This window comes from Bombina bombina, chromosome 5, assembly GCF_027579735.1.
Source record: "Bombina bombina isolate aBomBom1 chromosome 5, aBomBom1.pri, whole genome shotgun sequence".
In the NCBI taxonomy this organism is placed as follows: Eukaryota; Metazoa; Chordata; class Amphibia; order Anura; family Bombinatoridae; genus Bombina; species Bombina bombina.
In genome coordinates this window covers 921177276-921203802 of record NC_069503.1, presented here as the reverse complement: position 1 = coordinate 921203802, position 26527 = coordinate 921177276, and the positions used below count along the sequence as shown (strand labels likewise).

At 35.5% G+C, this 26527-nt stretch overlaps 1 protein-coding gene across 1 annotated transcript; it reads right to left on the bottom strand.

The window, feature by feature from the left end:
- Positions 1–11025: 11025 nt before the first annotated feature.
- Positions 11026–24016, bottom strand: VXN (vexin). The gene is made up of 6 exons (XM_053715091.1): positions 22494–24016; positions 18920–18975; positions 17525–17672; positions 16221–16285; positions 14468–14556; positions 11026–12965 (listed from the first exon to the last, which is right to left on the bottom strand). Exons 1-6 carry the CDS (start codon positions 22549–22551, stop codon positions 12782–12784), a joined length of 600 nt encoding a protein of 199 aa, XP_053571066.1. The 5' UTR covers positions 22552–24016; the 3' UTR covers positions 11026–12781.
- Positions 24017–26527: the final 2511 nt, after the last annotated feature.

Here is a 26527-nt window from a genome sequence, read left to right as displayed (position 1 = left end):
AGGTGTCTTCAGGTGCAGCTTCAGGTTTTATTTAAATTACAGCTATTTTATTTACAGAAAATACAGAATAATTTTCAAAACCTGTTCTATACACGTTCTATACAGGTTTTGAAAAGTATTCTATATGTTTAAGAACATGTAACATCATGTCCTGTTTTCCCTAATGAACAGCATGTATTATTCTGCTTATGATGAGAAGCTTTACTATAGATTATAATATCATACATTAAGGCTTTCTATAGCAGCCTTTCAGTGAACATTTGTTGTTTTGACTTTACTGGTTTTTCTTATATGGTATTGCTATTTATCGCGCTTTGACCTTGTTTATCAAGTGAATTCAATTGTTGTATTGTTTATGTTGCACCTCCAACTTGTCCCTCCTTTTTTCTTGCCATTTGTGTACCTAAATAGCTGACAATATCACTCTATTGAATTGGGACTTCTATATGCTACAAGAGCGCTATGTTCAGTGTTTCCATTGGTAGAAAGAGGACTTGTAATTGTGATAGTGCAGTGGTTATCACATCCGCTTGACATGCACAAGATCCTGGGATCAAGACCGAGTTGGACTACCAATTTCTTCATTAGTTGGCGCAAGGACATTTGACCAATGTTTATTTTTGTAGATTGGTCGCTATCTTTATAGTGATTTTAGCGTTTAACCCCTTAACGACCAAGGACGTACGCCACACGTCCTCAAAAAAAATGCAGTTAATGACCGAGGACGTGTGGCGTACGTCCTTGGTCTGGAAAGCAGCTGGAAGCGATCCTGCTCGCTTCCAGCTGCTTTCCGGTTATTGCAGTGATGCCTCGATATGGAGGCATCCTGCAATAACCCCCCTTGGCTATCCGATGCAGAGAGAGCCACTCTGTGGCCCTCTCTGCACCGGACATCGATGGCCGGTATCGTTGGTGGGTGGGAGCTTACGTGGGAGGCGGGTGGGCGGCCATCGGTGCTCTATGTGGAGTGGAGGGGGCGGGATCGGGGGCGGGAGCTACGGGGGCACGCACGGGAGCGCGTGCGTGCATGGGGGTGGTGGGCGGGCGCGTGCACGGGGCGGGAGTGGGTGGGAACCGCTACACTACAGAAAAAAAAGTTAAAAGTTAAAAACACAAATGCAGTAAAATGCAATCTAAGGGTCCTGGAAGGGGTTGGGGGTTGGTCTCAGTGGGGGGGGGGGGGGAAGCTACACTACAGAAAAGGCACATTTTGTTACAAAACTGGGTACTGGCAGACAGCTGCCAGTACCCAAGATGGCGCCCATTATTGCAGAGGGGAAGGGTTAGAGAGCAGTTTGGTGGGGGATCAGTGAGGTTGGGGTCTAAGGGGGGATCCTACACATCAGCATATGTAAATATGCTTTTTTTTTAAAAAAAAAAAAAAGGGGCCAAATACCTTTTATTTTAGTACTGGCAGAGTTTCTGCCAGTACTTAAGATGGCGGGGACAATTGTGGGGTGGGGGAGGGAAGAGAGCTGTTTGGGAGGGATCAGGGGGTCTGATGTTTCAGGTGGGAGGCTGAGCTCTACACTAAAGCTAAAATTAACCCTGCAAGCTCCCTACAAGCTACATTATTAACCCCTTCACTGCTAGCCATAATACACGTGTGATGCGCAGCGGCATTTAGAGGCCTTCTAATTACCAAAAAGCAATGCCAAAGCCATATATGTCTGCTATTTCTGAACAAAGGGGATCCCAGAGAAGAATTTACAACCAATATTTTCAGTGAGAAACCTAAAATTGAGAAAAAATTAACGTTTTTTTTTAATTTGATCGCATTTGGCGGTGAAATGGTGGCATGAAATATACCAAAATTGGCCTAGATCAATACTTGGGGTTGTCTACTACACTACACTAAACCTAAAACTACCCCAAAAAGCTCCCTACATGCTCCCTAATTAACCCCTTCACTGCTGGGCATAATACACGTGTGGTGCGCAGTGGCATTTAGCGGCCTTCTAATTACCAAAAATCAACACCAAAGTCATATATGTCTGCTATTTCTGAACAAAGGGGATTCCAGAGAAGAATTTACAACCATTTATGCCATAATTGCACAAGCTGTTTGTAAATAATTTAAGTTAGAAACCAAAAGTTTGTGAAAAAATGTGTGAAAAGTGAACGATTTTTTGTATTTGATTGCATTTGGCGGTGAAATGGTGGCATGAAATATACCAAAATGGGCCTAGATCAATACTTTGGGTTGTCTACTAAAAAAAAATATATACATGTCAATGGATATTCAGAGATTCCTGAAAGATATCAGTGCTCTAATGTAACTATCGCTAATTTTGAAAAGAAATGGTTTGGAAATAGCAAAGTGCTACTTGTATTTATGGCCCTATAGTTTACAAAAAAAGCAAAGGACAAAATTTAGAAACTATTTAGCATGGGTGTTTTTTGGTGGTTGTAGATGTGTAACAGATTTTGGGGGTCAAAGTTAGAAAAAGTGTGTTTTTTCCATTTTTTCCTCATATTTTATAAAAAAATTTTATAGTAAATTATAAGATATGATGAAAATAATGGTATCTTTAGAAAGTCAATTTAATGGCGAGAAAAACAATATATAATATGTGTGGGTACAGTAAATGAGTAAAAGGAAAATTACAGCTAAACACAAACACCTCAAAAATGTAAAAATAGCCTTGGTCCCAAACGGACAGAACATGGAAAAGTGCTGTGGTCATTAAGGGGTTAACATTGATGTTAACAGAGATCTCAATAATAAGATGTTTATAAGTGGCACAAGTTTTGCCTTGTACCAAAAGCTAGTGTGGTTCATCATCATTTGTATAGTTTGATTTATGCTGCACAAATGAATGTTTAATAACACATATGTTTCCAAGCACAGATTGTTTTTGATACAGATTATTTAGTGAGATATTATCAATGTAAAGAGATTACCAACATAAAGACACTATAGGTCTGTTGATCTCAGAATGGAAGCTTTTTATGTGGGGATTGGGAAGTGTAACCATATAAATGTATTTAAGGCATCTGGCATACTGAATTTATATGGTATATTTCTACACTTCCTGACATAAAAAGATAGGAATTGGATACAGCCCTGATGTAAGCTGAATTCAGCACACCTGTGGATGGGTGTGTCTTGAAGAAGGCAGGCAGGGTTTTGAGACTATGGCCCATATGTATCAAGGTCTGTTGGACCTGATCCGACAGTGCGGATCAGGTCCGCCAGACCTCGCTGAATACGACGAGCAATACACTCGCCGTATTCAGCATTGCACTAGCAGCTCACAAGAGCTGCTGGTGCAACGCCGCCCCCTGCAGACTCGCGGCCAATGGGCTGCCAGCAGGGGGTATCAATTAACCCGATCGTACTCGATCGGGTTGATTTCCGGCGATGTCTGTCCGCCTGCTCAGAGCAGGCGGACAGGTTATGGAGCAGCGGTCTTTGTGACCACTACTTCATAACTGCTGTTTCTGGCGAGCCTGCAGGCTCACCAGAAACACGGGGCATCAAGCTCCATTCGGAGCTTGATACATATGCCCCTATAAATTTGTTTGTGAATATTGCTAGACTATAACCATTTGTTTCAGAAATTGTTTTAACTTTATGCTCTTGATAAAGGCTTCTTTTAGCCGAAACACGTTGAGCTGTATTTTAAATAAAACCTGAAGCTGCACCTGAAGACACCTTTGTGATGATTTTAATAAAATGCTTATTTTAACTGCAATCTCGTGAGTATAACCAGTTTGTGCGCCTACCACATTGTCTGAAATCTGCTACACTTTAATGAGCTATTTTATTTTGGAGGTGAAAGCAACAAGGTTGACTCAGAGGACCCTGGAGGTGACCCAGTGCCGCCACTTTCACTTTCTGATGTAAAACATAACTATCATCATATCATTAAAACAAACTGTCAGAGAAAAACAACTGCTGGATTTGACCCAGCAATAAAGTAAAGTAAAAACACACTACTAAATTACAAAATATTGTTATCATGTTACTGGAGGCTGCTAAAGCTTGTTACTCTATGTAAAGGTGTAGCCATATAAATCAAGACTATGGATAATTCAGAACCTTAACTGAATGTTACACTCACAATCTATGCAGATAACTCAAATATATCTCTTTTATCACATGTATCATATAATTAGATGTAATTGAAACTTTACGCTAACATACATACACTGATCAGCCACAACATTAAAACCACTGAAAGGTGAAGTAAATAACATGAATTATATTGTCACAATGGCACCTGTCAAGGTGTGGGATATATTAGGCAGCAAGTGAACAGTCAGTTCTTGAATTTCATGTGTTGGAAGCAGGAAAAATATGAGTGACTTTGACAAGGACCAAATAGTGATGGCTAGACAACTGGGTCAGAGTATTTCCTAAACGGCAAGTCTTGGGAGGTGTTCCTGGTATGCAGTGGTTAGTACCTACCAAAAGTGGTGCAAGGAAGGACAACTGGTGAACCGGCATCAGGGTCATGGGCATCCAAGGTCCATTGATGCATGTGGGGAGCAAAGGCTAGCCCGTCTAGTCCAATAACACAGAAGAACTACTGTAGCTGAAATTGTTGAAAAAATTAATACTGGCCAGAACACACAGTGCATTGCAGTTTGCTGCATTTGAGACTGCATAGCTGCAAACCAGTCAGACTGCCCATGATGACCCATGTCTACCGCCGAAAGTGCCTTCAATGGAGACGTGAGCATCAGAACTGAACCATGGAGCAATGGAAGAAGGTTGCCTGGTCTGATGAATCAAGTTTTCTTTTAGATCAGGTGGATGGCCTGGTGTGTGTGCGTCGTTTACCTAGGGAAGAGATGGCAGCAGGATGCACATTGGGAAGAAGGCAGGCCGGCGGAGGCAGTGTTATGCTCTGGGAAATGCTCTGCTGGAGTCCTGGCATTCATGTGGATGTTACTTTGACATGTACCACCTACCTAGAGATTGTTGTAGACCACATACACCCCTTCATGGCAATGGTGATCCCTGATGGCAGTGGCCTGTTTGAGCAGGATAATGCACCCTGCCACACTGCAAAATTGTTCAGGAATGGTTTGAGGAAAATGAAAAAAAGTTCAAGGTGTTGCCTTGGCCTCTAAATTCCCCAGATCTCAATCCGATTGAGCATCTGTGGGATGTGCTTGAACAACAAATCTGATCCATGAAAACCCCACCTTGCAACATGCAGGACTTTAAGGATCTCCTGCTAATGTCTTGGTGTCTTGTGGACCTACACAATATTAGGCAGGGGGTTTTAGTGTTGTGGCTGATCAATGTACTTTAAACACATTGTAATTCCAAGATATTTCTGTTGTCTTGCTTTAGAATAACATATTATCAACTGAGTCTACACCCTAATCATCCCTGAATGCACGCCTATGTTTTTAAGTGTGATTCAACAGATACTGCACCAATATAATACACTTAAACTGTTTTCTTATCCCTCACAATGCTACTAATAACAGCACAGATTTGTCCCCATCTTTCATATACTGTTGTTAACAGGGAGAACATAACATTGGGCTAATCCACCTTAACCATCCCAGATTGCTCAAGAAGAGGAAGATTCCAAAATGGGCTGAAGTTGAATGTTGGCTCCTTATTGGCTTGTGTACTGGAGAGGGCAGTGCATTGTGGTGTTGTCAAATACACTGACATGGCTTAGTGCTAAGATGGGGCTTGATCTGCCTGGGCCTCCCTCTGTGCTGCAGCTGCAGTAAGAAATCAGGGGTACTAGGTGGCACTAGCTATTGTTATGGGTTTGTTACTGTGGGCATTAACTGGACGTGACTTTCTTTCCCCTCAATAAAAGCAGTAATCCTGCCCGATGGAGCCTGAAAAACGTACATTTGGTTTCCTCACCAGTAAAGCCCTTGACTTGGCATTGTATATGATGCCCTCAAACATACATACATACACAGTGTTATCAGAGCCTGCTCTAGAGTTGGTGAGGCTTTTTATTACCTATTAAAGGGACCTGAAACCCACATTTTTTCTTTCATGATTTAGGAAGAGAATGCAATTTTAAACATCTTTCTAATTTACTTCTATTATCTAATTTGTTTTATTCTCTTGATATGCTGTGCTGAAAAGCATATCTAGATATGCTCAGTATCTGCTGATTGGTTGCTGCACATAGAAGCCTTGTGTGATTGGCTCACCCATGTGCATTGCTTTTTCTTCAACTAAGGATATCTAAAAAATGAAGCAAAATAAATAATAGAAGTAAATTGTAATGTTGTTTAAATTTGTATTCTCTATATGAATCATGAAAGAAAAAATTTGGGTTCAGTGTCCCTTTAAGTATGTCCCTGTACTGTACACCTGGTTGGGTAGGGGCAGAGAGAGGGCAACAAGAGAAGACAGAGTTTAGTCTAGTAGACAGAATGCAGAGAAAGTGGATAGAAAAATAAAAGGAGGAACTGGCGAAAGAGAGAGAAAAGGGAGTGAGAGAGAAAGGAGAAATAGTCAGAAGAGAGCATGGAAAGAGAGATGAAAGAGAAGATGAAAAGAGGGGAGAGAGGAGGAAAAGAGAGATGAGAAGGGAGAGAGTAAGAGAGAGAAGAAGGAAGAAAGAGAAGGGAATGATAGAGATAAGAGAAAGAGGGAAAGGATAAAGAGAGTAAAGAGACAAAGGAGAGTACGATAGAGAAGGGGTAAAATAGGGAAAGAGAGAAAAGAGGGGGGAGTGAGAGTAAAGAAAAAAGAGTAAAAGAGAGAATAGTGTGAGAGGAGGGACAGAGGAGAGAGAATAAGAAATGTTAATAGCAACTTATAACCTCTAATTGCAAAGGGGTTAAAATATGTCAAAGTGCAATCTCCCTGTCCCGTTTACATATTCATTGTTGCCTGGGTCACCCCTCCCTCCTTATTATGCTGAGGCTGACAGCACCGCTGAGGGGCAGGCAGAAGGTGGAGGAAAGTGACCCAGAGAAATTGCAGTTGTGTAAGAGGCTGTGAGGTTTAAAATATCCAGCTGTGCAAGGAGAATTTTGTTGGATAGGCCCACTATGTTACCAAAAACTAATGTCCCGGGGTAAAAAAAAAAAAGTTATTTTTTTTGTGTCCATCTGCGAGGCCCCATTATAAGTGAAGCCTTAGGCAGTTGCCTCTTTGCCCTAACATTAAGGGGCCTATCTATCAAGCTCCGAAAGGAGCTTGACGGCCCGTGTTTCTGGCGAGTCTAAAGACCGCTGCTCCATAACCTGTCCGCCTGCTCTGAGCAGGCGAACAGACATCGCCGCAATTCAACCCGATCGAGTATGATCGAGTTGATTGACACCCCCCTGCTGGCGGCTGATTGGCCGCAATTCTGCAGGGGCGGCATTGCACCAGCAGCTCTTGTGAGCTGCTGGTGCAATGCTGAATACGGAGAGCGTATTGCTCTCCGTATTCAGCGAGGTCTGGCGGACCTGATCCACACTGTTGGATCAGGTCCGCTTCAGACTTTGATAAATAGAGGCCTAAGGCTGCCTATAAGTGTTCTCCACAGAAAAATGTCCAAGCCGGGTGGAATTAAGAAGTAGCCAGGTTGGGGCAGTGTAATACTTTGCGTTTTCATAACTTTTTCTGTTATTTATGAAAAATAAAGATATCTAAATTATATTGATTTCAATATGAGTGCATGTCTGTGTATGTATGCATGAGTGTGTTTATATATGTGTGTACACCCTAATGCAATAGGCTGTGCACACCTATGATAAACTATATTGTTTTGTAGTTGTTTGTTAAATCCATTTAGGGAGATATGTAGCATGGTTGGCCTTGATAAGTTTATAGTGTGTATTTCCAGTTTTGAAAATTAGAAAATATAAAATTCTGAGAGCTAGATTACATGAAAAGCGAGCAAAGTAAATAATGAAAGCATATAGTAAAGTAGTTTTACTTCATGTAACATTAAAATCTAAAGTATTTACTGTCCGTTTAATTAATTATAATTAATTATAAACAATGTATAGAATGAGGCTACACTGGTGATTAGCCTACAAACTTAATTTATTCTTAACATTTACAATACAACCATGCATCAATCTAGTTTTTCAGCTAGGCACAGTTTAATTGGTTTAAAGTGCAAAATATTGTGGCACAATCTTTGAAATTATTTTAAAGAAGACCTTTTTTTTGTCCTTGGGATCCATGCAATTATAGACATTACAGTCTACTTAAAAAAATAACACAAAATAAAAATATCAACAGTCTCTATTTTTTTGCTGCTTGTAAATATATTTTCTTTTTGCTGCTATAAATATTGCTGTACAGTCATTTCTATATCAGAAAATAATCTCCTCTTGATGAAAGTAACACAAATGTTTATGGTTTGTGCTTTTTTAAAAAAAAAAAAATTTCAGAATAAATATTGAAAATTGTGATTAATACATATAGGGCTAAATTACGGAGGAGCTCTAATTTAACATGCGCCAGTAAATGGGCAAATTTGCACGGTTTATGCTACCGCTAGCTCGAGGTAGCATTTTGCGCTAGACTTCATGAACCAGAGGTCAGACCTCTGGTTAATGAAATAAATGTCCTCCAAATAAAAGTGTACGCTCATTGTTGAAATTTTTTTTTTTTTAAATATGAGCATCTTTTTTTTTTAAATTAAATAACTGCACAAAGCAATTATAAGGGGTTAAAGTGAGGGGAAATGGGGTGTAAGAAAAAAAATAATTGCGTTCTTTGGGGACTGTGTTTTAACTGTTAATATATATGTATATGCTTATATACATATATTTTTATGTGTTAATATGTGTATATACAGGTTAGAAGCAAAAGGATGGAATCCGACTTATCCATAAAAACAGTCTTTATTCAATCCACATAGGTAACACATCTGAGTCACTGGGTTTCACATTTACTCTTCTTTTTAATATGTGTATATACACATATAAACACTTAAATATATATGCATATATTCATATACATTTAAACTTTGCTGCGCTAGTTTCTGTGCCGTGTCCAAGCCATCAGAATGAGTCTCCCTCGTGAGCATAAAGCTTTAATGCAATGCGAATGCGAGGTCGCGTTCGCATTTTGCTTAACTTCTAATAAAAGCGCACATTTGCGTGCACTGGTATTATAAGTGGAGCGCAAATATCGAGCTTGCAAAAGCGCAATTTTATGCTCCACTTGTAATCTAGCCCATATTATTTTGAGGACTCACTTAGATATAAAGAATTGCTTGTTTGCTAATATATAATTGGAGATCTAATTGTTCCCATGATATATTTGTTTAAAACTTTATATTTGTAGTTATAACAGAGGCGATTGATTGTTGTTCTGAGCATGGTATTCTATCACATTTGTAGAAAGACATTCAAAACAAGCAGATGCCTGCTACATTCCAGAAATATTGATTTATCTGTCTTAGTGATAATGGAAAGCGCTCACAGTATGTATGATGCTACATGAGCTGGCCAGCAGCCAGATGGTTTCAATAGTCCACATGGTAAAATGGTCTAAGAGTGAATCAATAATCAATCAATAATATGAAGTGTGACATTTCTTTGTTCCTAAATATTTCATTTTACAGGATTATTTAGGTTTTGTAGGAACGTCAGAGAATTTATTTCAGTTGCTCTTTGAGGAAGTCTTGACACTCCACAACCGGGAATGTGTTAAAGGGAAACTTTTTTCTTTCGTGATTCAGATAGAGCATGCAATTTTAAGCAACTTTCTAATTTACTCCTATTATCAATTTTTCTTAGTTCTCTTACTATCTTTATTTGAAAAAGAAGGCATCTAAGATTTTTTTTTTAATCAGAACTCTAGACAGCACTTTTTTATTGGTGGATGAATATATCCACCAATCAATAAGGACAACCCAGGTTGTTCACCAAAAATGGGCCGGCATCTAAACTTACATTCTTGCATTTCAAATAAAGATACTAAGAGAATAAAGAAAATTTGATAAAAGGAGTAAATTAGAAAGTTGCTTAAAATTTCATGCTCTATCTGAATCACGAAAGAAAAAATTTGGGTTCAGTGTCCCTTTAAGTTTAGTTTTAAACAAAATGTTTTCCTTCATTTATTAGAAATTAAACTCTAGTAAAAGTGTTCCCATTTGGGGCCAGATTGCGAGTGGAGCGCAAACGTTTGTGCTTAATCAATAAGGGGTTTATTGCGGGGGTTTGCACTCGTCGGGCTTACCACTGGTATTATAACTTGTAAGTAAACATGTTTGCTTGAGCGCAATCGTGATTTACACTAGAATAATTACCGCAACTTCAGAGCTCTGGTTAACTGTTTTGTGAAGCATAAAAGTTGCACAAAACACATCAAAAACACATTACAAGCATAATTACATTCATAATAACCATCTAATAAAAATTATTCAAAAAAAATATTGCACAAAAAAGTTATAAAGGCTCAAAGATAGGAGGTCTCAGGCATTAGAAAACAAAGGCAGGCAAAGGGCTTTAACATTGAGATACATGCATATGTCTAAAGATGTATATATTTGTATCTATATATGTGTACATATGTATTTTATATATGTGTGTATATATATATATATATATATTTACAGACATATATACACATATAAACACATATATACACATATGTACACATATATAGACATATAAACACATATATACACATATATACACATATATACACATATATAGACATATAAACACATATATACACATATATACACATATATACACATATATATACAAGTGAATAGGAGCCCTTTGCAGTTAAGTAGATGAAAACATGTTAAAGCATATTTATGCAATATTCATTTTTAATAAAGTGTTATACTGTGTAAATCAGGTTTGCGCGAGAGTGGGGTGTTTTCAACTTTTTTTTCACCATTGACTTCTATGGGGTTATACGGGAACACGATATTCTAACTACATCTTTTGACGCTTGTCTGGTTAGTGCTAGAGCAAAAACAGTTTACTTTTAACTCGTAATATTAGCACAACCCGACAAGCGCAAAAAGCTTACTTCTAGCGCAATTAACGCTCTCCACTCTGGCCCTTGATAAGATAATCAGCAAGACTGGAATATATCCCATTGCTTGACAAATAACATCATTTTTATAAAATGATATAAATCATACATTTAATATATAGAAAAGGAAAACAAGAATAAGTTAAATACATTTCAATAAATTAATAAATAAATACATAATCAGAGAACAGCCTTAAATAATCATGTTACATTAAATTACATTTAAGTTAAAAAAATTATGAATTTGAAGGTAAATAAAAGTGCATTAGAACATGAAAAATGAAAGAAATGTATTTGAGAATGTAATTTAAAATAATACTAAGGAAAAAGCAGTTAAGAAATAGACAAATTAAATAAAAAATAATAAACATTATTTAAAATAAATAAAATTGGTACAATATACTAAATAAATACATGGAACAATTAAAATATCCATTGCTGCACCTCTATGCCCTATAACAACTTTAATCACCTACAGTACCTAGAGATGCAAGCAAGGAAAGCTAATTACTTCTCTGACTTTGTTAAGTGTCTTTGGGAATGGGATTAATGCAAATATAGGCTAATTTAGAAAGCTTTATATGAAATAACAGATCAAAAATGTAGCACCGTATGTCAAGGGAGGGGCACAACCTGTTGTCCTCATGTGAGTCCACCTGTGATAGGTTTATCACTTTACATCAGGCAGACATTAAGTGAAATAAAATCTTTCATTACTGAATTAACGGCATTATACCCAGTAATGCATTAGTGGAAATTATAATATTGCTTGCAACTTGGCTCTAAAACGGATAGTGGGATTCATTACTGTGTAACATTTTATCCTGTAATTTAATGCTTTACACGTTGAAGTGTCATATAAATTATTGTCGCTGTGGTTAATCTCATTAAGGGTGTGTGGTTTTTTTTTTTTAATTAGGTAATGCTGTCAAACAAAAGATTTGCACCATATTTAGGAGAATGGTAATGGAGATCATATGACATCCAGATGTGTCATTGTGCACTTTTTCTTAAAAGACCAATTTTCCTTCAACTAACAAGGAATGGTGCTATGTCAGTTGCATAATGTATTGAAAACTGTTAATTCTATATATGATACAGGGATATAAAAGTAAAAAATTAAACTTTTATGGTTTAGAAAGCATATACAAATTTAAGAGACTTTCAGTGTACATCTATTATCAAATTTACATTACTCTTTATATCCTTTGTTAAAAAACATACCTAGGTAGGCTCAGGATCAGCAATTCACTACTGGGAGCTAGCTGGTGATTGGTAGCTACACACATATAACTATTTTCATTGGCACACCTAGCACTGTCCAGCTAGGTCCCACAAATCCATTGCTGATTTGGAGCTGACTTCAACTATGTGTTTAACCTTTTTGCAGGAGTTAAAAACTTAGTTATATGCAAGATATAGTGCAATAATTAAATGCTCTAATATTACAGCATTTTCTTGTTTTCATATTTTTAATTTAGCGGATTAATATCCTTTTTATATATTACGTATTTGGTAAAAAGAGATTTTTTTGAGAAACCCTATTAATATGGATATGACAGCCATCATCTTGCAGCATCCAGTGCTTATGTGAAATCCCTCATCTTTATGTGCTGTTTATTTCTAACTAACTAAAGATGCAGCATTTGTCAGCCTTGCAAGTTAACAAAAGTAAAGTTATCTCATCCAGTTCCCAAAGAATATTCTGTCACAGTTCCTGACTGTGACACGAGTGCATTTCTAGAGAAAATAAAGCTAGACACATTCCTTTTTTGGCTTAGAAACAGTGGGTATCAAATGATAAAAAAGCTCTGCTGTTCTTTTGGTGTTTGCTCTTCTTCAGTCCTCTTCAAAGGCACAGTTTGAAGCCCCAATATACTCTACAGTCTTCTTTAGCCTCATTCCAAGTTTTTGCCATAAACTTGGAGCTCTCTTTGAGATTTTGATTCCAGTCAGAGGCAATGAAGCTTCGGTTCCAAAAGTGAGTTCTTCTTCTGTGTTCTGGAACTTTTGCTTGTTGCACCTGCAGAAGAACAGTGAAGACCAACCAACCATGACTATGATATATATCAGAACAGTATATACATGAGACATTTCAGATGAAAACAAAAGGCCTTAGTGATACTATTATTTCGATAAAGGATACGTTAATGTCTAGTTAAAGGGACACTGAACCCAAATTTTTTCTTTTGTAATTCAGAAAGAGCATGCAATTTTAAGCAACTTTCTAATTTACTCCTATTATCAATTTTTCTTCATTCTCTTGCTATAATTATTTGAAAAAGAAGGCATCTAAGCTTTTTTTTGGTTTCAGTACTCTGGACAGCACTTTTTTTATTGGTGGATGAATTTATCCACCAATCAGCAAGGACAACCCAGGTTGTTCACCAAAAATGGGCCGGCATCTAAACTTAAATTCTTGCATTTCAAATAAAGATACCAAGAGAATGAAGAAAATTTGATAATAGGAGTAGATTAGAAAGTTGCTTAAAATTTCATGCTCAATCTGAATCACGAAAGAAAAATTTTGGGTACATTTTAAACAATTTTAAATTGTCATATTTTGATTAAAAAAAAAGGGATATCTATATTTTAGGCTTAAAAGACTTCTTACCAAGCATGAATTTTAGAAGCAAAATGTTTTAACCACAAAATCATGGATTGTTGTGAACACCATTTAAATATTAGAACATTTCAAAAATAGGTAGAATATGTCACTAGATACAAGGATAGGATAATTTTCACTCAAAACTAGGTCATTTTCACTTATTGGTAAAAAATACACTTTACATAGTCCAGTTCTTTTTTTTTCTTCTTTCTAATGGTGTGTATATAATGCAAACACGACTGTCCAATCCATTTAGAAACTATACTTACATGGTTTTGGCTATACCACAGGGCAAAAATAGGAAGAATCTGCATGGGTGCTCTAAATTAAATGCTCCTAGTGGTGACAAAGATGGTATCTATGTCTATGCATTTTAAATTATATAGGGCAACATTCACTTGTTTTGTTGATGGTATTAGTCAATGACATTTTACATATTAAAACATTAATCAAACGTAAAAGCAATGTTCATTTGCTTGTTTGTTAGTTTTTGATTTATAGATAATAGATAGATAATTTTATAGACACATGGACAGAAAATAGATATATATTTGTCTGTTTAAGTTGTACATTAACACACAAACAAACACATATGATGGAACACAGCCTTGTAATCTTAACTAATCGAACCAAAACAAAACATTTAATGATGAACAGTAAAGTGAAAAAGAAAAATATTAATTGCAAAGTAAGATCAATATAAGTATACAACAGGGTACTATTGTTGGAAGGACCTTCATTTGTGTTGCACCCAGTTTTATGTTAAACAGATGACCTCTAACCCAGACCACCTGTTGTTATCTTAACAACAGAAGACTTGAAGGACCTGACCCACTTCAATTACAGTGTGGTTATTGTTGTGTGAGCACCAGCTGCACTGGGAGAGGTGGGGGGAAGCACAAAACAAGTCAACTTACCCCACTTTGACCGAAGTGACATGTGATGGTGACATAGTGGGGGCAATCTGTTGGGCTTTGCTCTGGACTGATGTTGAGGGTAGGGATTTCTACAATATGAAAGAGAAACAAAGAAAACAATGAATAAACTGCATTGTTGAGATTGCATTTATGACTTGGCAGTAGCTTAACCATTTGGCTGCCAGGGAGCCTTGGAACACATTGTGCAGCAATATGTTACAGTCCTTTCTGGCAGCCAAGGAGTTACTAACAGACTGTGAATGAACATTTAGTTAATTGTAATAACAATAAGCACCAGACTGACAAGCTACTTTATAGAATAGAATATTTATGCAATTTCTGTTATTACTCTTAATGAATTTGTAATCCATTTAATTTACTTCATCTGGCTTTTGTATGCTGTATGTCTTACTGTGTAGGTTAGAAATAAATCATTGTAGTTTATTATTTGACTTGTTTCTTTTTTATTTGCTTCTATAATATATTTCTATTTATCTGCACTTTCCAGTTCACCCACTGACATATTTGACACTATTTTTTGTCTTGTTTTACTTTAAACAATTTTATTTAAATTCTAAAGAAAGGGCACTTTCAATAACGTACTGCCAGGATCTAGTGGGTTAACCCATCAACTGTCAGAGAGGACTGCAAAACATGTGCAGCATTTCAATTCATTTTCTACACTTTATAAATGAACTTATTGGAAATTGTACTTTGTATGGCAATATGTGCATATGAAAGTTACAAATACAGACATTAGTCACATGTGAAGAGCTAACAAATTGGAACACAGTGGGGCATAGCAAATAGCTCTGCTTACTTGGCTAATATCAGTGCATGTACCAGCTAGGGTTGCCACCTGTCCCTTAAAATACAGAACACTTATAAGTTACACATGCTGCAGGGTGTGCAGGGAGGAATATGAATAGTGCTGTCCAGAAACAGAATACATGTTCCTCCCTGCACACCCTGCAGCATGTGTAACTCATAAGTGTCCAGGAAAACATGGCTGAGGTGGCAACCCTAGTACCAGCATTCAGTAACAATTTGCCTGTCAGCCAAGAAAATGCTTGTTTTTTTTTAATACAAAATGTGTTCATTAAAGGGACACTGAACCCAAATTTTTTCTTTCGTGATTCAGATAGAGCATGACATTTTAAGCAAAAAAAAAAAAAATGTTTCCTATACTATTAGAAATTAAAATTTCCCTCTTCTTATTTGAAAATAATATTAAGAATTTGTGCAGTATATTATATATGTATTACCTTTTACCTTCTATAAAAGAATGTTATTCAATATTCCAGACAGAAGTGCTTTGTTAAAGGGATATGAAACCCAAAAATAATATGTTGGGATTCAGATGGAGTCTACCATTTTAAAAAAAAGTTTCTAATTTACTTCTAATATCCCATTTGCTTAGTTTCCATGATATTTTGTGGTGTAGAGATAACTAGGTAGGCTTCTAGATGGCAGGAAACAGTGCTGCCATCTAGTGCTCTTGCAAATATTCTAGCAAAACTGCTGCCATCTAGTGCTCCAGTAATGGGCTGGCTCCTAAGCATACGTCCCTGTTTTTCAACAAATTATATCAAAAGAACAAAGAAAAGTTGATAACAGAAGTAAATTAGAACGTTGTTTAAAATTACATAAGAATTGTGGCTAATTTGAGTATCAATAAATGGCTCCTGCACGTAGTAGTGATTACGATGTATACAAAGCTAGTTATGTATGTTTCTCATTGGACCAGGCTTACATTTTTTGGCTTTTTGCTTTGCTTGTTCTTCTTGCATTTCTTTGTCTTCTTGTCAGAAATGGCAACTAAAATAACAAAAAAATGTTACGTTTTGTCTTATTATATTTCAACAATCCTACTAAAATATATGTTTCTTTAAACCAACTTGACTGTATAATGTGTGACATTGACATTGATATTAAATGTTTTTAATTGTCCATAAGTACAAATATACATAGAACTATATGTGCCCAACAGTAAGGCATTTTATGTACTTAGGGTTGCCCTCAGCCATTCTCTCCTGCACAGCAATGAGCTACACATGCTGCAGGGTTTGCAGGGAGGAACATGCATTGTGCCTCTGGACAGCTCACTGGAAACTCTGCAGCATGTAAACTTATGACTGTCAAGGAAAACATGGCTCAGGTAGCAACCCTATAAATGCATTGTGATGCATTTTATCATGTGATCACATCACTCTGCGTAATTCGATGTATGGCTCATGGAGTGGTGCTCACAAAGTCAACATAACAACTGAATTAGTGCTTGTCAGCTGTAGAAAGCAAGGGATCATACAAAGCTATAGTACAGGATCTGGATAAAGACTATAGATTTACACATCCTGTAATGATGGGGTGAGAACTCAGAGCACATAATCATACAGTGAAGGGACAGACTTTCATGGTTCAGATAGAGCATGCAATTTTAAGCAAATTTCTAATTTACTCCTAATATCAATTTTTCTACCCAGGGTGCTGAACCAAAAATGATAATAGAAGTAAATTGGAAAGTTGCTTAAAATTGCATGCTTCATCTGAACCATGAAAGTTTAATTTTGACTACACTATTATTCCCTTTAATAAGACTAAACCCAGAATGTTATCCATCACAAAATGTTTAATTAGGGAAAACAAACTATCACAATATACACCCATTGTTTATTTTGCCTGCTTTTACTGTAAAATGTCTCTGAAAAGTGTGTTTGTTCCAACCTGTCCAGATAGGCTGAAGAGCCTCCATTATAATTGTGGTAAAATGTATTGACCCTGTAACACTTTCTACAGTGATTGCTTAGGTCAGAGTTCACACACATCTGTCCCTAATTAGCTGCAGCAAGACAGACTAGGGACGGGTATTTCTGAACAGCTTTGTTTGTAAGTTTTGAAAACTTCTCTTTCAGATAGAAACAGAATTTTTTTGAATTTCTCGTCCATTTAAATTATTTCAAAGTATTCAGCTTGTTTACAGATTTTCTCAAATGCTGCTGCTATGTGCAAATATAAAATATGGCTGCAATGTCCCTTTAAACAAGGCTCAGTACTTACTATACTTGGCAGAGCACTGCAGAGGGAAATGATCTTGGGGCTGCTGTCTCCACACATCATCACCTCTGTAAATAACTTGCACAACATCAGCCTGATGGGAATCAAACCTCTTCGGCCAATGTGAATGGAAATCTGAGGCTGCTAAAACCTATGGAGTAACAATCCAGTAAGCAACCATCAATATTACTTCACACATAACATGCATATGTAATAGGGTGACCATATTGCCGCTTTAAAAAGGGACACATATGAAAAATACATATGTCAGGGTTCTTATACAAAACATTTATTTACAGCCCTGTCATATGTGTCCCTTTTTAAAGCGGCAATATGGTCACCCTAATATGTAAGCTTCTAATCATTGTTGTATGTCTGAATTAAGCACAACACTAAAAGTAGTTAAATGCTCATACACAGTAAATGCAACTCAAATAGATTTTCTACTTTAGCATTCAAAGTCCCAAGGGTAACTCTTTCCATAAAAGTTCAAAATGACTCGCTCTAATTTGTTAGGGCATACAAATGGGTTAAACACATAGGTAAAGTCCCACTCAGGATATGTAAGCACAGGAGCTCCTAGGCAGAACTCAGACAGTGATTGGCAGGGTCATGTGACTGCTGAGGCAGATTTGCTCACTGTTTCTAGGCAACTAGCAGCTGCAGTGGCACAACCCCACCAATCACCAGCTGTGTTTAACATTAGAGCATGTTTTTGTTGCATTACATTTATCCCTTTAAGATTTTATGACCTGTCGGAACCATGAAAATTTAGTTTTGACTTCTGTGTGCTTTTGGTATGGGCCATAAATGTCAGCATCCATATGTGAAAGCCACTACAATATATACACAGAGATAAGTAAGAGAAAACTCTCTGATTTATGTTATTCAAACACATTTATTGACTATTCATGATTTGAAAAGAGCGTGGCATTTTAAACACCTTTTTAATTTACTTCTATTATCATGTTTTCTTTGTTCTCTTAGTATCTTTTCTTGAAAAGCAGGGGCGTAAGCTCAGGAGCGTGCATCTGTCTGGAGCACTATATGGCAGCAGATTTGCAACAATATTACCCATTTGCAAGAGTACTAGATGTCAGCACTATTTTCTGCCATGTAGTGATGCAGATGCCTACCTAGGTATCTCTTCAACAAAAAATACCAAGGGAACTAAGCAAATTTGATAACAGAAGTAAAATCATATGTTCTGTCTGAATCACAAAAGAAACATTTTGGGTTTCATATCCATTTATTAACCAAGATTATTGAAAGTCTGTGCCCACTGATGAGAATAAATCCCAGTTAATATATTGACAATGATTTTGACAATTATGAAAAGCAGCAATTTCCGATTTTAGTTTTAGTTACCATAAGCTCACAATATTTTTATAAACTCACATTGTTTGTCATAGCCCTTTGAGTTCTCTGTATTCCTGTTCTGGGTGAGCAGCAAACTGTAAATACATAAATAGACAAATATATTTGTAGCAGCACTTACATTCTAGATGCAAATAAAGTAGAATTTAAGGAAGTTGTTTTACTTGCTCCAAAGCCCACACACTTTTTCAGTAGTTAAGATGTTCACAAAACTTTTTTTTTTTTATCATTTATCTTAAGCAACATATTTTGTACAGTTCCTAAGAGGCACAGAAAATGCTGATTTATATCAAACTAAAGCAAGACTGCAGGCTAATTTTTAAGGCAAAGCATTTTTTTTATATATATATAAATGCTTAATAAGCGGATTTGTAACATTTCATCCCCAGCCAGGTGTTCTGCAATATACCAATCAAAATGCAAAGTCTCTTGAAATAAAACAGGAGATTTGCAAGATTAAACTTGAATAATGTATGCTATTTATATAAAAGAAACATGTAGAAAATAAAGCAAATACACATCTTGCTGACAACCAGGGCAGGTTCTGTAAAACTGACACTTTTATACATGAACCTATTGTTTTTACAGGATTAACTAAATGTATCATTTAATCATTTTTGTTGTGGTTTTCATGTTGTTCATTTCTTGTGTACAAAATACTTAGTGAAAGGCTTTGCCCCCTATACCCCAGAGTTACGAATTTATATGGACATGGTTGTCAAAACTGTACAGTGATGTTGAGTTCCACATGTTATAAAGTCTCATATTCATGTGGTAGCTGCCACTACTTAAAGGGACATGAAACCCAAAAAATGTATTTCAAGAACATACAATTTTAAACAACTTTCCAGTTTACTTAGGGTGAACATATTGCCGCTTTAAAAAGGGACACATAAGAAAAATGCATATGTCAGGGCTTTTTCCAGGGCTGTTTAAAGAAATGTTCTGTATAAAAACCCTGACATGTATTTTTCATATGTGCTTCTAGTTAAAGCGGCGATATGGTCAGCCTAAGTTTACTTCTATTATCAAATTTATTAAATTCTTTTGGTATCATTTGTTGAAGGAGCAGCAATGCACTACTGGTTTCTAACTGAATACATGGGTGAGCCAATGACAATAGACATGTGCATGGCGAAAAAATTCGGTTCGGTTCGGATCGATTTGAAATTTTTCGAAGTTCGGTTCGGATCGATTCGAATTCGGAAAATTATGAATCGATTAGTTTCGGATTCGTTTCGGATTCGAAGAAATTCGGCTGGATTTGTTTCGATTCGGTTCGTAAATTCGGCATTTCGGTAAGTGTTAGGTGGGATTAGACTAGTATTATACTGTATATTAGGTGTTAACCTAACATACTGTACAATACTAGTGTAATCCCAATGGCCATCCGAATTTACGAATCGATTCGGTTCGATTCGGTTAGATTCGGAAAATTCGGCAGAATTTTAATTCGGAAATTCGGTTCGATCCGAATTTGCCGAATTTTCCGAATTTCCGAATCGAACCGAAACGAATCGCACATGTCTAAATGACAATTGGTATATATATGCAGCCACCAATCAGCAGCTAGAAACTAGGTTCATTGCTGCTCCTGAGCTTTCCTAGATAAACCTTTCAGCAAAGAATAACAAGAGAAGGAAGCAAATTAAATAATATAAGTAAATTGGAAAGTTGTTTAAATTGCATGCTCTATCTGAATCATAAAAGAAAGAAATTGGGTTTAATTTTACTTTAAGGAACATAGAGATTGTAGTATAAAATTAAAACAAAATTGATTAGAGCATTTTCTTTATAAAAATATTTTACTGTGTTAAGATTGCTAAGAATTTAACCTCATTGTCATTGTTGCACTCACAAAATGCCCCCAGGCCACTCAAGGCGAGGATGCACCCTTTTAATGTTTAAGTGATCTTTATTTCTTCATTGTATTGGGCCCCACAACGTCAAAGGCTTTTGCTGCCTTTTCAGTCAGTGATGTCACCACTCCTAACAGAGTCTTTCGTCACACAAACTGAGTGTACAGGACTCAATATGTAAGGTGACAGGAGATGTATTTCAATGTTTTAACAGATTAACAGCCACAAAAGTTCCCCTCAGATAGAAGGCAACATTAAACTCCTGCTTAGATTGTGCAATGAGAGAACTGGATCGTGTACAGCAATTAAACACCACACCATGTGCACTCATTTTAGGGTTGTCAATCTTCTCTTATTTCCAGGGATCTTCCTTTTTTGCCCCAACTTTTTTTTTACAGTTTCCTATGCTCCCTTATTTATCTGCTCTTAGAATATTATTCTTCCTTATTTTTTTACAACATTTAAAAATTTTTCATTTAAAAAATTTAATATTGTACTCTTATTTAGTTAATAATTTTGATGTATCTGACAGTTTAACCCTTAATGACGACACACCCTGTACGTACGTGGCTACTAAGGATTTAACTAGCGATGCTTTGCTGACGGCGGCAAAGCTGCGCTATTACTGCATGCCTCACTTCCAGAGATATTGCTAATATGTGCTATATCTGGCAGATGTTTGTATGTGAATGACCATTAAGTGGTTAATATCTTTACTTCCACTGTGCCTTAAATGAGAAATAGAATTTACAGATTTGCTGAATGTTGTTAAATATATTAAGCTAGACTGTAAATGATGATGATTTATATAAAGAATTTTATTGTACCAAACTGTGTCAAATTGTAAAATAAAGTTGTTGTTTTTTACAGTAACTACTTTATAATGTGTCTATTTCCTACATTCATTTTCTCTATTTCTTAATTTTCCTTATTTTCTTCAAAAAAGTTGCCAGCCCTAACTCATCTGGTACACTGTTTAAACATATCTTAAAATAAATATTTTAGATGGAAAGACAGTAATGTTACATATGGGTATAAAATACGTTAAAAAACACCAAGATGGCAGCATTGCTTGGAAGAAAACTATAAACACTTAATTTCAATTCTACTGATATAAAATTAGATATATGTGTAAGTTGCTTAACAATTGCAGTCATTATAGTATGCAAAGTTGGCATATAAAGAGAGCTATTTCTCAATCTAAATATAAGCACAATATGATGTTTTTACGCAGAGCTGATAACTATATGAAGCCATAGCTGCGCGTAATATGTCTAAGTATGAGTTTGTCAGAATAATGTTATTCTCAAACAAAATACCTGCTCATAAAATAATTGAAACTTAATTTAACTGTTGGGTTTAGAGCACCAAGAATATTTGTTTGAGCAATATTATCTATTTTGGAACCTAGCCGTGTACAGGAGAATGACAGCTAGTTTAGTTTGCACATAGTATTGATACCATCATGTTAGTCAACTCTATCTTAAAGGAAGGGAAAAATACTAATTACTCATCCATAAGACTTTTTTCCACTAGTCCTTGTCTATAGGAAACTTCCAGGCCTCATTACAAAATTAAGAATACTACAAGAAGCATTTGATATTTAAGACCTTATAAAATATAATTGGTATATCAAGGGGAAATTAAAAACATTTGATAATGATAATGATGCCCCAGACTACTTAAATGAGGTCACTGAACAAATATGAAGAGATCTGGTGTCATTTACCACTCACCATTAGAAGTGCTGAAGGTCTGTAATGTGCCATCACTGTACCTCTGTATCTTGTTCATATTCACTTAGTATAGTGGTCAGTCCAACAGATAAAACCCTTCTGAGCAGCTCATAAATAGGTTGCAGGATTCCGCACCCATTATCATTGTCCAGGTTTACAAAGGATGGACAGGCTGGTGCTGTGATCTCATCTCATTCCTTATTCCACATCGTAACATTATTTACTCCCATCTGTCTTTCAAACAATTCCATTCATACAAAGGTTTGCTGCTCATAGTAAAACCCCCTCAATGCTCCTGAGGCAATTTGCCATACTCTTTTTTTGTTTCAACGATGATATATTGGTATTTTGGATTTTCTGGTTTTAGAAGTTGCAAAAGAAAATAAATTACACTTAAATATGATTTAATTTCAGCAAAACAAGACAAATTAAACTTGAAAACTAACAAAAAAAAATTTGCGCACACACATACATGCATATATAGGTGTCTATGTGTGCGTATATATATATATATATATATATATATATATATATATACTGTATATATATTTATATATACAGTACATATATATAGACACACACATATACATATATAGTCTTGTCATTTACAGAAAGCCGTGACTGCTTCTTGTAAGTGATTCCAAATGTAAGAAAACATGATTTTGCAAATATAATGCATATGTAATTCAGTTGGCTTAATTAATTCAAGCTGCAAGATTCTAACAGAATGGAATGCCCTATAAAGAGAAGCAAAAACACCCAAGTTGAAGATGAAAAAAAGTGTAGATATAGAAGATGGTAAAAATATTAAATAAATAAAAAAATACTGAAACCCATGTAAAAATGGTTTTCTGATAGACTGGAATTATGTTGATGAGGGGATTTAATTGGATGTATATCTGAAATACAGACTGTGCAAAGTAAAAAAAAAAACAAAAAGAAAAAAAAAAGATTTTCTGATTTCTTTGAAAACTTGAATTTGTGTTTCAGCTATGTTTTAACCTTCAGTTTATAACACTTTGGGCATTGTGCCCAAAGGGTTAAATATTTGTAAAAAATCTTTAAAAAAAATCATTAAAAAAAAAGACAGGCAAATTCATTATCAAAAACTTGCATTAATGTCACAGTTTTAGGTTCTCAGTCAAATGTTCAAAAACAAGGACATTCACCCTATTAAAATTTTTTCTAATATTATCATTCTCATAACATCATTATTACCATGATAAATGTTATCACCAACATTAATGACAACACACTTTATATGACATATTACATCATTAGTGATGACTACTGACATTACTTGTCATCAAATATATTGATTTAAAAGTTTGAAAACATGTTTAAAAAAAGTAAGTTAGTTTAATTATTCACACGATCATGCTCATATTAGTAATGATTAATACCTTATAATAGTTTTTGAATGAGGAAAGTCTTCATACCTTTTAAAGGTAGCTTAGAATAGTTTGAATTCAAGCTAGATCATACATGTGTATATTATACATATTTAGAAATGCAATGAGATAAGAAGCGGCCTTCAAGGGCTTAGAAATTAGCATTTAAGCTTACCTAGGTTTAGCTTTCAACAAAGAATACCAAGAGACGAAAGCAAATTTGATGATAAGTAAATTGGAAAGTTGATTAAAATCGCATGCCCTATCTGAATCATGGAAGTTTAATTTTGAGTAGACGGTCCCTTTAAGACAAATAAGAACTAAAATATAAAAATATTTTTAGTTTCTCATTAGTGTGTGTGTGTGGAACATAAAGGATTATTATTGTTTGTTAACTTCTATTAAATTGTAATACAATTTCACCAATATACAAAATAATTATTTGATTTTTTGAAAATTAATTGTACTGTTTGTTGATTTTAAATTGATTAATGTGTTCTTCATCTACTCTTGCAAAAAATATTAATAACAATAATTTTTAGCTAAATTATCTGTAACATGTAAGTGTATATGAAAACTAATGTCTCTTCTTGGCTCCTTGTCCCAAATAAAACCACACAGGTAACAATGAGACTGAAATGTAACCCTGAGACTCACTTACTACTTGATTTATTGAGCCACGCGTCCAGCTTGTTGAGTTGATGTCATTAACATCAGATTTGGCTGGCGTGTTCATCTGCTCCAATCTTGACTATCTTTGGAGTTGAACACTCTCAGCAGATGGGATATTGCCTGTCTAAGAAAGGGATTGTTTATACTCCTATTGTTGCTCACTCAAGTGGTCACAACCAATCAATTATGCACACATAAAAAGATCAGTGTCCTATCCTTCCATGACTGAATGTGGCCTATGTTGTACAGCAGGGATTTAGTGATTTAATAAGGATAAGCATTATACTCACTGTCACTGAAATATAGAGCAAATTAAGGTATTTTATGTGTCTGGAATGATTTGAGTATGTCAGCAAGACATAAAACTCTTCTAGCAAAGAAAAACACCCTGTTAAACTAAAGCAGTTAATTTCCGTAACACTGCTTGAGTATGTGTAACATGGTCTGCATTTTACAGGCACATAAAAATGGTTCGGAACAGAATCAAGGTTCACTAATGGAAAACAAAATGTGCATTTGTTAATTAAAATTTTTAAATGATCTCTACAAGATATATGTTGTTAAATATACTGATGATGTAAGCACTAAACAAACAAACACACACATCAATTTAAATTGCATGTAAGGGGCAATGGTTTCACGTTCAAATTGATTAAATTTACCAAATAAAACAACAACTTTAAACTAGGTAACCAAGACAAATAATGTTTTGTTATTATTCCGTGAGAGGAAACGACTGTCCTAGATTCACTAAAAATACAAAACAGTTGTCCAATTTGTATGTTATTACAGCTATTTACTAGTGCAAGACTTCTTCACATTTTAGAAAGTGGATATCAAAGAGCAACCTAAGTTGAAACATGTTTATTGTATTGGAGAGTCCATCCATCAAATCAAAACCAATTAATATTTATGATTTTCTTATGAAATTAACAATATTTATTTTAAAATGAATGAACGTATTTAATTATCAATATTCAGACATTGACATAGAACATACTGTATATGTCAGGCAATACAGCTTATAGTATATTGACAGCCAACTTTTTATCAATATTAGTGTGTCAGCGATTATACTTGATCCTTTCAAAAGTTGAGCAGATCAAGTAGTGTGGCAGCTTCCAATATAATAGTAACAGCTATTACTTTCTACGGAAGCCACATTTCTTTCTGAATAAGCATATGAATATAGTAGAAAAGTGAGTGCTAGTCCTCCTGAAAACAATATTTTGGCAGCTATTCTTTATTACAAAGGTATTAAAACATACATAAAATGCAACTTGAATTTGAGGTTTCTTTAAAACCATTATACAGCAAAAGAACACTAACAAAATGTTGACGCTATAATGAGGGTGAAGGCTGGTCACTGCTGTCAGCGAGACGAAATTCCAGACACAATGACAGAATAAATGGTGAAAAGTTTGGGGTGATATAGCAGTGATAGCTGGGTAGAATGGATAAATTTGCAGAAAAAAACTCAGACCAGAATAATGACATAAGGAGCTGAGGATACGATACCAAAAAAAGGAAGTTACATAAAGCAAAAGGCAATATCCTTTTTCACAATTAATTCCCACTTGTTAAAGGGACAGTCTAGGCCAAAATAAATTTTAATGATTCAGATAGAGCATGTAATTTTAAACAATTTTCCAATTTTCTTTTATCACTAATCTTGCTTTGTTCTCTAGTTGAAAGCTTAACCTAGGAGGTTCATATGCTAATTTTTTAGACCTTGAAGGCCACCTCTTTTCAGAATGCATTTTAACAGTTTTTCACCACTAGAGGGTGTTAGTTCACGTATTTCATATAGATAACACTGTGCTTGTGCACGTGAAGTTATCTGGGAGCAGGCACTGATTGGCTAAACTGCAAGTCTGTCAAAAGAACTGAAATAAAGGGGCAGTTTGCAGAGGCTTAGATACAAGATAATCACAGAGGTTAAAAGTATATTAATATAACTGTGTTGGTTAT

Bases quoted from the DNA above. Each gene is read 5' to 3' on its own strand.
- VXN (XM_053715091.1), bottom strand. From the start codon at position 22,551: ATGAACAAGATACAGAGGTACAGTGATGGCACATTACAGACCTTCAGC. The intron at 18,976-22,493 runs GTGAGTGGTAAA...ATGTATTTACAG, and splicing joins GACCTTCAGCACTTCTAATG to TTTGCTGCTCACCCAGAACA. The intron at 16,286-17,524 runs GTAAGTACTGAG...TTGTTATTTTAG, and splicing joins GCAGTGCTCTGCCAAGTATA to TTGCCATTTCTGACAAGAAG.